This window comes from Pyxicephalus adspersus, chromosome 7 (genome assembly GCF_032062135.1).
Source record: "Pyxicephalus adspersus chromosome 7, UCB_Pads_2.0, whole genome shotgun sequence".
In the NCBI taxonomy this organism is placed as follows: domain Eukaryota; kingdom Metazoa; phylum Chordata; class Amphibia; order Anura; family Pyxicephalidae; genus Pyxicephalus; species Pyxicephalus adspersus.
In genome coordinates, this window is record NC_092864.1 from 52,358,242 (window position 1) to 52,374,504 (window position 16,263).

General features: G+C 36.2%; 1 protein-coding gene across 1 annotated transcript in view; it reads right to left on the reverse strand.

The window, feature by feature from the left end:
* The window catches only part of FRZB (frizzled related protein), a 21,477-nt gene extending 17,066 nt beyond the window's left edge, over positions 1 to 4,411 (reverse strand). The window contains exon 1 of the mRNA XM_072418422.1: positions 3,659 to 4,411. Within this exon, the coding sequence (XP_072274523.1) occupies positions 3,659 to 4,124 (466 nt within the window). The 5' untranslated portion in view covers positions 4,125 to 4,411. The remainder of the gene's footprint in view (positions 1 to 3,658) is intronic.
* Between the last annotated feature and the right edge of the window lie 11,852 nt (positions 4,412 to 16,263).

Consider the following 16,263-nt stretch of genomic DNA (forward strand, 5'->3'; position numbering starts at 1 on the left):
GTAGAGATCTCCCCTTCCTGTGCCTGAAAGGAGAAAAAATCCCAATGCCAACAGCTGTCACCACCAAACCTCTTGAGAAGCTAAACAAAATGCTTCAAGGTGGTGAAATATAATACAGCATGCAAAGAGAAACAAAAGTTCAATACAATACTGAGAAAATGAAATATGTAAAAGGTAATAATATGAACGCTCTAAAGTTGGTGGATTCTTCACTTTACTGGTAAATCATTTCAATCATTTCTATGCAAAATAAGAAAACCTTTTAAGGTATTTAGAGAAATCCAAATTCACTCTGGTAGCACTGCAAAGTCAACTGATTGGCTCATTGTACTGCTTCTCCCCCCTCCAATGTGAGTTCTGTGAATTGGAACATACATGTACAGACCTGATCAAGTCTAGCAGCTTCCGTATCTTGACAATAATTATATGGGGTCAATTTATAAGGCAATGAATCTGACATTCACTGAAACATTCCTTGAATTAATTAATCCCTTGTGAAAAACTACTGTTTGTTTGTTGCAGTGAATGTTAGATTCACTGCTTTATAAATGGATGATGTTCCCATTAAATTGCCTGCTGCATGGTTAATTGATGTTCTTATAGGAAAGGGCATTTTACATATATGTTGAAGGAGTATTAGGGTCACAAATAGGTTACTATGCAAATGCTGCTTCCTTAGAAAATCTTATCACCTTACATATATCTGATTTGATCTGTTAACTTCACATTTCACACCAACACCACCTTTACCTTTTTTCCAAGTTTACTTTTTAGTAGGTAGGGAAGGGTTAAAAAGTGAGCCAGTTTTTTGTTCCACCTGTGTCTTATTAGGGAGATTTCACTTCTTGTCCTGTTGACTCAACAGGAAGTGGGAGGATATCTTATTGATGTAAGAAAAAAGTATTCAGTGAGGGGGCCAAAGAATTGCTCATCTCCTGCCAAATGGGGTTCATGTGCTGTGTCCCATGCAGCTAATTATGTAAATCTGCCTGGAACTTACAAAATAATTGGTAGATTTTAATGCCATGTTACATAAACTGAATATAAAATAGTTGTATAATTGTCACATCCTTCAGAATATGCTATCATATGACTCAGAAGTTCTGCTTCTCTAATCTACATCTGCATTTGTATCATCAGTTTCCAATTATTTTCCTAAAGACTGAGAGATTAGTTAGATATGACATTACTATGATCAGTTAATCACCAGGGACTGTGCCATGCTACTCACATCATAGGAGCCCTTTACTGCCCGTACCAAGGTCATCCGTGCTGTGCTATTCTGAAGCTACAAATGAACATTGGATAAGTATACCTTAAATAAACAGTGTATACAACCAATGACTTAACATTAGCTGGGTGAATGACTAGGTGACCTATGTAAGGAAAATATTCCCATCTGCATTTTGTCAATATTAAATGTTGGCTTGCCTGGTACATAAACTGATGTCAGACAAAAAGGGAAATAACTCTGCAAACTCCAATCTAAAATATCTTTTTAACCTGGAAAGTTATGACCAATATGTAGAACACAGACAATACTGATTTATAGGTTCTTGGAAACAGATTGAGCTTGATATTATTAATGGAATAGTAAAGAGGACCAAACACACTGAAATATGGCATTCATACATTTAGTGGTCATTTCACAATATGACATGTTTATATAGGGACACTTTGGATACTTGTTTAAGGCAATGGAGAAGAAAAAGAATCTAGAACAACATTTCTCAACTTTTTCTGCCTGAGGAACCCTTAAAATAATTGTCAGGTCTCTGGAATCGCTACTAAAACCAATTTATCAGGGATCAGTGGGAAAAAAACTCATAACTTAGTGCCAGTATATGGAATACCCCTTACAGTGGTAGCTAGAATACCATCCTTGTAGACAACTACAAATACTATCATATAGCTAGCTGTACCAAGTTGCATAGACTACAGAACCATGCAGGCATTATCAAAGTGAAGATCAATCAGCCACAGTACTAGGAACCCCTAGAAAACTTTGCTGGAACGCTAGTTATTAATGGCCAATCTAGGTATTTCCTGCATCAAAACAATAGTAATTGTGCAGACTTTTCTAACATGACCAACTGTTTTATACACTCAGGGATACGGTACTCAGGATATGGGTCAGAAGAATGCCATCTATTATCTATGGCCACCTAAAGTGTAATCAAACGCCAAAACATTTTGTTGGTTATGGATAGAGTAAAGAATTGAAAAACATTTTTTTGTAGTGATCTAAAGAGATTTCCCTTAAATTGTGCTGTAGACGCAACAGGCAGCTAAAAAGATTTCTCCAAATTAAAAGAAATCCCCTTTAGACACTTGTCACTGCGACTACTGTCCATATTGGAAGATTTCCTTACTGTTTTTTGGACTTTGCCTCAATTGTAGTCAGTGACAGTGGCCACCAAGACAGACTGATTGGCCCCGGATGGATCAGCCAGGGCACAAACAGCAAAAAAAAACTGACACCAGGATCTAATGCCCCCACAACACCACCTACAGCTACCATAAAAAGTTTTGGCTTTGAATACAAATCTTAAAAAATGTACATCCAATATTTATTTACTTAAACGTGTACATAACAGTGATCTATTTATATTATCAGAAAGTGTGGGTTAAAATAAGAACCTACAAGTGGCAGGTAAAAATAATTTTTAGGAGGGTTCAGCTGTCTCTAGTGCAATGTTTAACGGAAAACTACAACCTCTCAGATGTCCTCAGTTCTCACAAGGTTGTAATAACTACATATACTGTTACATATTTATTTATGCAAGTTGGGTAATGTCCTTTTTTTTCTTGGCTTTTGTTAAGAGGGCTGATACTTTATTGTTTCCAAATGACCTGGAGATTTGCATACCAAATTATTTATCTCCTTGCTGTTAACTTATTACTAAGCCATTTGCTGCTTGTAGGTATTAATGTGACTATTTAAATTTGAATTAATGGATAATGGAGGTATCAGACGAAGAAAAGTGGAGATGGTGCTTATTACAAGATGCATGCAGAATTAAGTCTGTGATCAGGCCATTAGGGTTATATATTGTAGTAACCATCCCCACAATTATTATAAAACTCGAACATGCATGCATAGTTCATTATTTGAACTGATTTTCTGAAAACTAAAGCAAACTAAGGTACCATAGGTACCAGTTTCCATATGTCAGTGTTTAGAACGTTGTTGAAAAATGGTCAGGATGGGGAGAAATGGAATGCTCCCTTAAATCTAGATTATTCTATTTAGTTTGTGTAGGCAACATATCTGCTTTTCATAAGCTGTGCCTTTTGTGCATATATTCTTGATTTAGAGATTTTAGGTCATAGCCTAAGCAAAATCATCAATCAATGAAACCATGAGGAGCAAAACTTATCTTTACATGCATGGGATGCTGTAAAACCTAGCATGGCTTTGGTGAAAGACACTGGTCCTCCATCATTCATATAAAAAAGTTGGAGTTCTTCAATTTATTGGAAATGTAATCTAATTCAGCAGTTACCAGGAGCAATGACCATACCTGCCACGTCCAAATGATTAATATCATGCCCATAAGATCTCATACTCGCCAACAAGAAAAGTTTATATATGGCCTTCCTATTAAAAATTGTGACCTTTAGAATCAATGGCAATTTACTAAATAACAGCACCTACCTGTTCCTTGTTCCACTGTGACGATGGCCTCTGGAGAGATACAGACTCCTCTGTCGTAGACTGGTACTTCCTCGCAGGCCAGGCTTTCTGGCCAGCTATGGCGATACTTGATCAGTATTGGTTCACAGCCGGTCCTGGCTCTCTCACACACTGACTTACATGGCTTGATTGGTTCATGCTGGAAATCAATGGTGCAGATGGGCGCATACATGGCGCAGAGAAAGAAGAGCAGGTCCTGACTGCATTTTGTCTCCAGCAGACCCTCAAACTGTTCAATTGCCAAGATGGCATTAGCCTGGGTGCTCTGATGCAGGTGGTTGGGCATCTTGGTCATGTTCCAGGGCATGGTTTTACACATGGGAATCCTGACCGGCTCACAAGACGCACCTTGCGCCCTGGGCAAAGCGGCCAATACACCCAGCATGACCAAGGCAATCCCAAAGCTCCCTAAAAGGGACATCTTCATAATATAATAAAAAAGATAATCAGTCACTTACAGTTTGGTTTGATCCCACAACTTCCTTTTGGACAAGAAGGTGAAATTAGTGACTGCTGTCTACTCACATCCAACTTTTATAAAGTTGCAGACTATCAATAAAAGTTGCAAAAGCATATAAAAAAAACTCAAGAGGTCAAACACTAGACTGAATATGAAAGAAAAGTTACAATAGATCCATTTGGCCAGGCAGGCAGAGCTGCAGTGAAAGTGTCTGTTGTTCTCCTCTCCTGGAGCAGAAGTTTGAAATAAATGCGATAGCAGCTCATTCCTGGCTCCTTTTGAGTCCAGCTCTGTCCCTGGGCACACAACCCCTCCCCACTGCCCTCCCCTGTCTACAGCCTCGCCTGCTGAACATCAGGAATCCTGCACAGCTCCATATAGCACCTATACTTCCTAAAGGATTAGCACATGTCACACAGGGCTGTGTTTGGAGAACAGTACCTGCCTATTCCAGCACAACTATAAGCCTTTGTAAACTAAAAGCCATTAGGAAATCTTTGCTACTACCTTTCCCCCTTTTTTTTAAATATAGGTTATTAACCAAGACAATTGTATCTGGGTTAAATCACTCCACTCCTGCACCTGTCTAACAATTGTACACTGGGAGTTCATTGATTTAAAAAGTATTCTATATATACTATTATACAGGCAGGGAGACAAAAGTACATATAAAGTAAAAAGTAATATATATATATATATATATATATATATATATATATACATACACACACTCATATGATACATAATTTATTGTATGTACATAATAATACATTTCTATTTATATGCACATACTTATATGCATATATATGTCTTAAACATTGGTTGCTCCTCAATGGAGAAATTCCTTTTGGTATGTATTCTCAACATATCCATTATAGGAAAATAAACGTATTAATCACTGATAACAAATATGCTAAAACCATATGTAGGCATGGATACATGTATAAGCATTTCAGTGATCTTTGTGCAGTTCAACAAACTATATGCTATTGCTACTATGTTCTTCCTGTATGTTCTTGTATATAAACCTAATTCTTATCATACATATGTATATACACATGGAAGTCCCTTCATTTAGGTCATTATTGTACTGTACGAACAAGAATATATATTTAAAAACTGAATGTCCTACATTTTAAATGCATTACAGAGTAAATAATTAATTTATATTTACCTATCTGCTTGGAAATAAAGTGTATACTTTTAGTTTTGGAAAGAGTCAAGAAGTTCTGTTTCCAATATATATTTCAATGTATATTGCTTTATTACTTTGGTTGCTTTCCCAGTGACAACAGTTTCACCACATAGAAAGTAAAAAAAATTATCTTGAACAGAAAAACAGACAAATAAAAAGTTAACATCAGTTCTAGCCTTCTTCCTTACTTAAAAAAATAAATAAACATATAATTATATATATATATGTTTTATTTAACTTATCAAACATCACCTAAATCGCAATTATGAATAATTTTAGGCAAATACATAAACAACAATGTATACCTTTATGTTTGTATTCTTAATTTTTATTTGCAGTATTAGTATGATTTTACATAGAATTTATATTTGATTGTTTTTTTATTTCACACTCATAATACAAACACATGAAACCATACTTCAAAGCTGTGTTAATGTAGGTTGTTGTGCATTTTTCTGGTATGATAATGATAAATGCAGACTATTACCATCTGATAATTACCTGTACTTATTTGGTATTATAACAATGGAGAAAACTAAGAAGCAGAGCTATGGTTGTCATTGCTGCGCTGTTGTGCTGGGGTCACCATGTCTAATTACATTTGTTCCTTTGTCTTTTATGTGAATAGCAAAGTTCTATTATTCGTAAATGTCTTTACACATAGCAGGCAGATGAAAAGAAGTTCCCCCTCATGCAAGTTTTCACATATCAGAGTGAAGCTATGTCACCTCATTACCGTAATCTTATATGATAAGGGGGGTTTCTATGTTCTAATGTAAGTAGGATTAATCAGGATGTTTACATAAAATAACTCCTTAAGCATTTCACCCTACTTACTCTTCCTATTTAATGCAAAGTGCTGCTCATTAAAGCCTTGCTTATCTATAAATTTATTGGGTCATTTTGGTGTTCCTGGGTTTGAAACGGAACACCTAATTACAATTTATTATTGGCATTATGTTTGCGTATGTGAAGTAATTCAATCACTAACCTTGCTAATGTGTTTTTAAAAAGTCATTTTTCATTTTTTTAATCTGCAGCTTTTATTAGAATATTACCTAGTAATCCTGCAGTAGAGATCATATTATAGGGTGACAATACTTCCAAATTTTTTCACCCAAAATACCAAAATGTTTTTTTTTTTTTTTTGTCATATTGAAGTTGATTGTCCTCTATGACAAATAAAGGCTTCTTTGACATATTGGTGATGCTTCTGTCTCTATTGATCTACAAATGTGCCATCTGATGTGGTACCTACAACACCCACCATCTTTGTATGGTACAGGTGCACTGTATGGAAAGTGCTGGGACACTTGTATGCTTCATTGTCATTCTGTTGACACTTTGGCATGGTATTGTGGTTCTTCGGTGTGTGTTCCACCAAAGCAGCCATCTTGCATGGCCAGCCTATGCACCACATGGGAGCCAAAAAAGACATGAACCCACAGAATGTGCAACATAGAATGTGTAGGACTTACATTCATTATAAATGGCACTAAAACGCACTGTGGCAAACTAATTTCTGTATAAGATGGTAGCATGTGGTAAAACACAATACCTGGAACAGACCTCAAATTATTTACACCAGAGACAATCAAGCAGCTATAAGAAGCTATAAGAAGGTGGTCAGCAATGGCGGCCTACATATTGACCTTCATACCGACCCTCTTTCTGAATCCATAAACAGAGGGCTGACTTTTACAAGGTAATATCCTCTTATGGATCAATGACTTAGAAAGCAATTATACCAGTACAACCATTGAAGCAGTGTAGCCATTTTCAGAAGGATTTCAGCGATGCCAGCTCCTGTTTTTTCTTATTACAAGTTCCCTGAACTGTCAGTCTGTGCACATTTAATTTTTACATCTTAAATTGCAATTAACCAAAAAAACTTCAAAGGCTGTGCTGCTATGCTTATGAGCAATCTTCTATATTGACCAACATTTATTATTATTATTTCTTCTTATTAATATTATATAATAATAATTTATTATTAATTGTTTAATTATTATTATTATTATATTTTTTTTACCCCGGAGGAAGCCTTAAAATAAGTATGAGGCTAAACCTAGTTAATAGGGTAATAGGTGGTCAATGGGAAGAAAGTTCCACTTACAGACAACTAATAGGATCATTAGTTTCATGGCACTACTGGGTCTGCCAAGTGCCGGAACTATACAGTAATCCTTAAAAAGAAGAACAACCAGCCTAAAGAACCCTTTGCAAATTTCTGGGTTCCATGGTACTTTGGATGACAATGGTTGAATCAGAAATGAACTGAATAATTGGTATGGACCATCAATTTGTCTTTTCACAGCTACAGTCTGGGTTACGTTCTGTGATATTTGCCAGACAGAAAACATTGGTAAATATTAGCTGGATGTGGTATGATATTTATGTAATGCTGAGATTCTATCAAGAGTATATGTGGAATTTAAAATAGAATTATACTTGAAATATTGGTTCTTTAATCAGTTAATAATTACAAGTTGAAGTAGTACTGCTAAAAGTAATATTAGTATTTTAATTATTTTGGTTAGACCAGGCAGTTGACTGTGAGCCATAGGGAGGATTGTGTCTACTATCACTGAAACAATGAGGGTCCTTTTACTAAATCTATAGGGCACAAAATATAATGGCATATGCTTTCATCATATATATATATATATATATATGTGTGTGTGCGTGTGTTCAAAGCTTCGCAAACGGTGCAAAAATGATAACAACCTTCATTTTAGCCCTATTTATTGTTAGATATCGTTTAGATTTTTGGACATTGAAGATAAGACTCAGAATAACTTAATAACACATAAGATGTGTTTGCTTTGTGAATTGAGCCTGATAAATTCAGTCCCTGTAGCTAAACTTTGTATACCTTATATATTTTGCGGTTTGTTGAAAAAGTTTTTACTTTTTTGTAAATTTCAAACAGGATATACCAAAAGTTGTGCATAGCTATAATAAAATATGTACTATCTAAATAGCACCATCATTGATTTAGTGTTAATTTATTTCCCGAAGCTGATCTTCTTGACACCTCTGACAATGTCATTATTAAAACCTTTTACAGGTAGTAAGGTGAGGACAAGTGAGATGGGTTTATACAAATTACACACACAACTTGTAAACAACTTGTTTATTGATCTCTGTAATGTGTCAGTCCCTCCCCGATTCCTTATTTACCCCATGTAATAGGTGCTTTGTGTTTCTACCTTAGATTACATTAGCCATTGTCTATGAGATGTATTGTTCACATTCCCAGCTGCAACCTTTGTGTACAAATAAAACACACACCATGCCAATTCCAAATAAACATTTAACCCAGGTGCTGAGAAGAAAGGTAAAGCCTACATTCACTTTACATAACATACAGACTTATATCGTTCCAGAAAATGGAAACAATAATAGCAAAATACAAGAAATGATGATGTGGGTAGCAAATCATTTCAGCAGATTGGGATGAAAAATTGGAAGTATTGTCTCTAGTTGTTCTCTAGTTGGTATAAATACAAAAAAAAAAAAAGCATTTATTACAAGTATACAAGTATACTTGAATATAATTTGATTAACTACACTTGTATTAAAAAAAACCCAGCCTAAACTCTATGACCAAAGCTGACCTGTAAACGATAATAATTTATTAATTGATGTAATTGTCCCCTTCCATGTTGGAAGTTATGCTATATTTTATTATGTAATATAAGATATTATTTTTAAACATTCTTTATTTATTTGTTTTTTTAAAGGGAAACAAACAAACAGAAAGTGATATAAAATACAAAAATCATAACCTAACTGAAGTCATAACTTATTCATATAATAGTCAAAATCAGAAATAACGGACAAAAAATTCAAAGAGCTATACAACAGAGCTAGAAGAACTTAGCAGAGGCGGTACAGGAGTTTAGAAAGGCAACAGTGAATTTATCATGTCAACCCTCAGGCCCTCCGCCAAGATCGCATACCTCCAAGAAAAACTCAGGGCAACATTAAGGTAAAGGGTCCAGGTAGTGTCAAAAATCTGGAGGTTTATAATATATTATAAAACAAAATAGCTGTATTCATGCATTTTTTCTATGCAATGTTTATATAGAGCAGAAGAAAAAAACGAATACAGCCACCACAACTAAGAACAAATGAGTTGCAATATATTGTATTGTTATACATTGCTTTATTTTGTAAGCAATATCCAGAAGAAAAAAATGACTCCAAAATTCATTCTGTTTCTTTTAATTATACATACAATAGAAAACAAAGAGAATTAAAATTAAAATAAAGTGAGGCTAAAAATTGGAGATGAGGCAGGTGTCTATTGCAGAAAAGGACCGGCGATGTCTCGTCTGCAATAACTATTCTTACCTGCCTGACCGCTGCCCAGCTGTCAAATTTTGCTTAGCTTTGCATGCCCAGAATACCAGGTAATCTTGGGTACCCATATAGGTGCCTGGACTGAATGAATGAGTTACCTGAAAGGTCAATTTGGATGGCTGACCATCAGGATATGGAAGGAAAGAAGCAGAAACAGGTTGCCTGCAATACAATGGGAACAGGTGAGTATCGACTTGGATTGGTTCTGCTCATGGCAGCTGCCATCAATTACTTGTTTTGTTAAGGAATGTCATCTTTATCCGTGCTTTACCAAGAATTACATGTGGACTGGGTGTTGGGACACCAGAACTGCATTGCTGTTTCAAGTCTGTAAATCAATTAGAAATAAAACAAAGGATGTCAGCAATGAATAGGTCACCTAAAAATACATGTCAGTAATGGCAGCCCTCATCTTTCTAATCAGATGGGTTCCCTTTTAATGTGCATTGTACAGCTTACAATAAAATTGTACTAAAAACCTAAATAAACAATGCAAGTTATTTGCTAATTTGATCGTATTGTAACACTGTCCTTTAGGGAAGTAAATGTGTTATTACCACTATATTATAAACCAGTAACCATGCTTTTTTTTCAATAGACACATTGGTTAAGGTTTATTAGCACATCTTAGGAGTATGAGACTAATGGTTAGTCAACGCAAAAGTAGACACAAAACATTCTTTAAACAGGGTGATAATTGCCAGGACAGTAAGGCTGTATATAGACATTCAGTTTTTGTGCTTTACTTTTATCCTTTTTAGCAACATTAAAATAAAGGAGTTCTGTACACAGAGTACTGCTCAGTACTATGGGGGGGGGGGCAAGCAGGAGGCACCCTGCTGTGTCCTCCCTTATAGGAAAATACAGTGGCCGTCCCTGGTCATTCATTGATCCATTTGGACAGATTGATGAATGACATCAGGGGGAGCTGAGACAATAGTTCAACAATCATCTAGCATATTAATATAGCCTACGACACAGACAACAATAATATACTATCAGAGGTTCTAACTCTGCCTCATTAAAGAAATGTTCATAAAGTCACCATGCAACAAAAATGATTTATTCCCAATGGAACAACAGAAGGAATCCTTACAAATGACATATTTATCTCTGTATTCCTTCTTGTGTAAATGAACCATTTGCTATGGAAAAATATTCTAAAGTTAATGACCCCTTTAAAGGCTAAAAGGTCCATGGACCATGCTGAGTGGGAGCATTTCCATCAAGTGATTCATGGTGTCTTGTGATCATTGCGACTTTTGTCTTTGGCTTAGTGCAAGGAAACCGAGATGTATAGCAAGCAGGACGTCAAGATTATGTCAGGGATGAGCAGCTCAGGTCTGTTTATTTTCTTATGCCCCATCAGCTCGCTATACATATTGTTTGCAGTCAGCACTTTAAAGGATGTGGTTTATAGCAATTTCTAAATTGCAATTTTCTCTCATTTAGTTATGCTGACAGATAAAATATAACTAGTGTGCATTTATTTATACATATATATACAAATATGATATTCATTTTTAAAACCAGCTGAACTCAGTTGAAATTAGGTAAATACATTCCAGGCGCATCAAAATAAAAGTCTTGCAGTTTGCAGCCACAGTCGGAGTTGAAAATCTTTTCCTCTGCAAGCATGTGGCAGAGAAAGACCCTTGCCTGCCATGTGGGACTAGTGGTCTCTCTGCAGAGGCCCAGCAAATCCCTGCTGAGTCAGAAAGCTCTCCATACAGAAGATAGCAAGAGGTTTGTTGAATGCAGAGCTATAAATCTGATTATAAAAAAGACCACTGCTTTCACATAGAGAACAAAGGTACTTTTCTGTAGCATGCATAGGGAAGGCTTTTTTTATATTCTGGCTGTGCAAAACTTTAAACACCTTTTGATTTGATGCACCTGGAATGTAGTTAGATGATTTATTCTGATAGGTCATAATTTAAACTGTACATTTTCAAAGCACCTTAATGTACTTATTAGATTTGCACTTTGCAAATCCAACTTTGGCACCCTAAAGCTGGTGCATTCTAATAAAAATGAGAATTCTATGAGTAGTAAAAAATAATTCTCAAAACTTTTTGCTCAAAGAGCACTGTCATTGGAGGAAAGCAGATGACATTCCATGAAGCAAACAGAACTATGCAAATATTTAATAGTATGTCACATAAACTGCTCCCCTCCAATCATGGAGCTTCCTCAGATGCACCCTGACCTTTATAAATGTGGCAGGCCATGGTGTGCGCATTGTAACAGAGGGCAGATAGGGATACATGCTCTCCATTTGAAATAGGAACTTTAGTGGCTGCGCTGACGCTCAAGGTGCAGGTAAAGTCCACCATCATCAGCCTCCGGAACCCCATCAAGAACAATTTATAGCAGAATCAGTGTTTTGTAGACAGAAGGGGGTTGATTTATTAAAGCTCTCCAAGGCTGGAGAGGATACACTTTAACCAGTGAATCTGAGAGATCCAGCAAACCCTGAATAGATCTGATGCAAAAAAGACTAAACAAAGTGAATACAGTAGTTCCTCAAAATAGGAGTTGTCATTGTTTATGGCATATACTATTTTTCACACAGAGTTCTGTTCTTAAAACCATTTCCAAAGAAACAAATGATGCTTGATGACTACAAGTACAACAACTAAATGGAACTAAATGCTAAACATAAAAGACAACCACTCTAAGCACCGCCACCTTCTGGTGGTCCTTTTCTGGGTGTTGGATCTTCAGCCATCTTGACTGGCCGGGCCAGATTGATGTATCTTCTAGGAGTTCATTCCCTGCCAGATACCCGGCATTGCATACTGAGCTGTACATGTGCAACAAAAAACAGATTGCCAACAGCCAGGTAAGTATTTTTGTTTTTTTGCAGAAAGGACATCAACTCTTCCTTTTGAAATAAAAATCTTGTCTGCTCACAAAGCTTCTTTGTGGAACACTTTAAGAAATTGACTTTTTGACATGTTCATTGACATAAAGATGTTACAGGTATTTGGCATCTAGAACCATCAGCAATATCCATCGATTGGTGCACAAGAGGTTCTGCCATAAATACAAATGTGACAAGGAATCTAACACTATACTATTCTAGCCCGAACTATTACAAAATATCTGCCATTACATATACAGTATAACAAACCAGTCCATAAAAGATGATGGCCATTCGGCTACTCAACTTCTTGTTGCATGTTGAAAAATCTGAGACATTGTATGGAAGCCGTTGTCTGAGCGGGCCTTGTTTATTTCAACCTTTATACTTCAGATGGCGTAGAATAAAATGATCATTTTCATTATTCTAGATCAAACAAGAGAAAAGAATTAGTCTTTGGGTGTTTGGTCCCCTTATTAAGCCTGTAATAGGGGCTGAAGCTGACTCATTTCAGTACTACACATTCCAGCTTATGCAACAGAAAGTACATTTGAACTTACGGAATGCAACATAATTAAAGTAGGTACTTTGATGTTGTTCATATTATCTGTCTGGGATAATTGAAGTGGCATAAAAGTTGATTGTTTGTTTATTATTACTAATTAACCCTCTATGTTTAGATGCTCTGTCATTGTTTAAGGGATAAAAAGTTTATGTTTTAATTGCTTCGGTAAACGTCCTTCTCTTCCAACCTTACACTCCGCATCCCTTTTTTCTCAAATAACCATTGACTAGAAATAATATCTTGGCACAAGATCTAAGAATCAGTTCTACAGATAAAGCAGCACCATAAAGTAACACTATCAATAAATTAGAGGGCTGCCTTTGTTATTATACTCCAAAATATAAACACGCCATGAAATGCCAAATGCGGCATTGCAATTATCTGATGTTAATAAATTCTTTGGGAATAATATCTAAGCTGTGCGAACACAAGGTTACCAGAAATAGAGGCAACTACAGGGCAGTTCACTGAAATAAATGTGATTGGTTTGGGGTCCTTTGTTGTCTCTAAAGTCATTTGCTGACGGTAATGAGGCCATTTAATTGGGTAATACTGGTTTCTTATGCCTTTTTCAGACAACCGATGGACGTCAGGTGATTTTAGTTAAAAATGATCTTTCATGATTTCTTCAATGAAAGATGAACAAATGAGCGCACCACACACAGCACCATTCTGTTCAATAAGAATGGGAGGGAGGAGAAAGTGGTACCCATTGTGGCCTCCTCCATAGGACTGTACAGTGGTCGCCCCAATTAATCATTCATCTATCCACCTTGGCGGATGTGTCAGTGTTCTACACATCTGATGAGCCTGTATATGATGAGGTATGTGATGGTGTCAGGGGACAGCTGTATACGTCTGACGAGCACAACCATTCATCCTGTCCAAATAATATATCTCGTGTATATAGACCTTTACGCCACCACTGGCATGGGTCCTATTGGCTTATATGGAACATCTACATAGGCTGTGAAGACTCATTATACAAAGTTAACATATCAGTATCAGTATACTTGTTTTCAAAAAAGTTTTTGATTTTCAGTTTGGCATGAAAAATGTAAAAATCACAGTTATATTGATAAAAATAAAGTAGCAACCTTAAGTATTAATCCATAACCTTATGTATTGATACATAGAGGGGCAACAAACAAAGAAACAGCCACAGACTTTGTGTTAGTTGGAAGCTAAATGTTCCTGTTTTGACTTTTCAGTTTTTACCATGGATATAAGATGTTAATATTTTTAATGAGCACACTCAGGATAGCAAACAAGTATTTGGGCCATCTTCCCAATCCCATGGAGATGTTGGGGATCCATCCAACTCTGAAACTGCCACAGAGCCACAGTAATGGCCAATCCCCCTCAGATCACACAAAGTGCATATCAAGAATCCCCTGTTTTGATGGGCCACATCTACACCTATACAGATTAAAACAGCAGGAGCTAGAAGAAGGTTGTTATCAAGAAGGAAGTTAAAGCCCAACTAAACCTAAAACCAAACAAGGCCAGTTCTCAATGCAATCATGTTGATTAGTGTAAATTCTAGTGTTACCTTGGAATTGAACATTAGAAATTCAAACCCCATTGTGTACCTGTAATTTTAGCTGTGCATCCAATCATACAGACTTAAGACCCCTCTTACCTTGCCTTTTAGTTTCCTGTTAACAGATTGAGGCCAGACAATTTCTAACCAACCTTCAGTGACTATCAAGTCTGGTAAAATCCCTATATATTAGTTACATATGATTACCCTTCTAATTTAGAGATAAGATTGTACAAGCACAAGTTCAGCATAAGCCTCATAAAATAAATAAAAAACTTATTATACTTTTTCTGTGCCAAATCCTCCTTTACTTCTGTTTAACATGCTCCCCACCTAGACATTGCAGCTTACAGTGCGAGGAATGCAGCAACAGAGGTAGCACTGCCAATTCACAAAGCCATAGATATTAGGTATGCCCAGGTGCTAATGACCTGCAATTGTGGTCAGGCTTGGGTTGCCTGTAGGGACAGAACATGTTAGAGTGGCCAGAAAAGCCTTTATCAACAACTCTACTTTGAGGTCAGGTGATTATGTAGTAGCATTTATAATAAAGTAACAGGAAAAATATAAGAAAAATCCTGGGGCCAGTTTTTTTTTTTTTAAAGATCACCAAGGCTGGAGGGGATACACTTTCATCAGTGAAGCTGGGTGATCCAAAAAACCTGCTAGCAAATGTTTTCAATTCTGGACGAGACCTGTTCCAGGTTTGCTGGATCACCCAGCTTCACTGATGAAAGTGTATCCCCTCCAGCCTTGGTGAGCTTTAAAAAATCAGACCCTTGGGGTAGAGATGAGAAGAACAGGACGAGGACATCAAATTAAGGCATTGGGAAAATAATCAGCAGTGGAATTAAAAAATACGAGCGTGAGGGACAGCAGCAAGAAGTGAGTGGCTCTGGCATGGGTCATACTGGCTGTCTTGTTCTACGATTGAAAGACATTGGTGTTCTCAAAGTGCAGATGTTGGTGCATATATCCTATATATTCCAAAACTCTTTATCTGGGTTATATTTTGCAACATGGATATATGAAGCCTGATTGTTACAGAAAAGGATGCTCTGACTGTTTCATAAAGCATTAATGTATAGAATAATTCATCCTTATATATTCTTTCTGCCCTTTGTGTAAACCATATTACTTTGGTGCACTTTGTGTCCAGCCCCAGAGAGCAAAATTTTTTATTCACTTGTATCATGAAAATGGATTCAGGATTTGACTGTTTAGGTTTCTGTACTTTGGTTTATTTCTATCTAAAGGAACAGAAAAATACAGAATTTAAGATTGTTTATGGCTCACCATGCTGTCATACAGTAACAAAAAAGTAAGCCTTTCTAACCATACATTTTATAAGCTGCTTTACATGACAGACCCTAAAGTGTCCTGATAAGATTTTACACTGGATTATTTATTGAGTGCAAAATTAAAAAGGTGATGGAAAGCTGTTCATGTCACAGGATGTAAAGCCTATCATGTTTTTTTTTTGCAAGTCATTAAAAAATGTGAAATATTTTAATGATAATCCAAATGAGTCCAAAAATGTAATAAGAATGAGATTAAAGAAATTCTGTG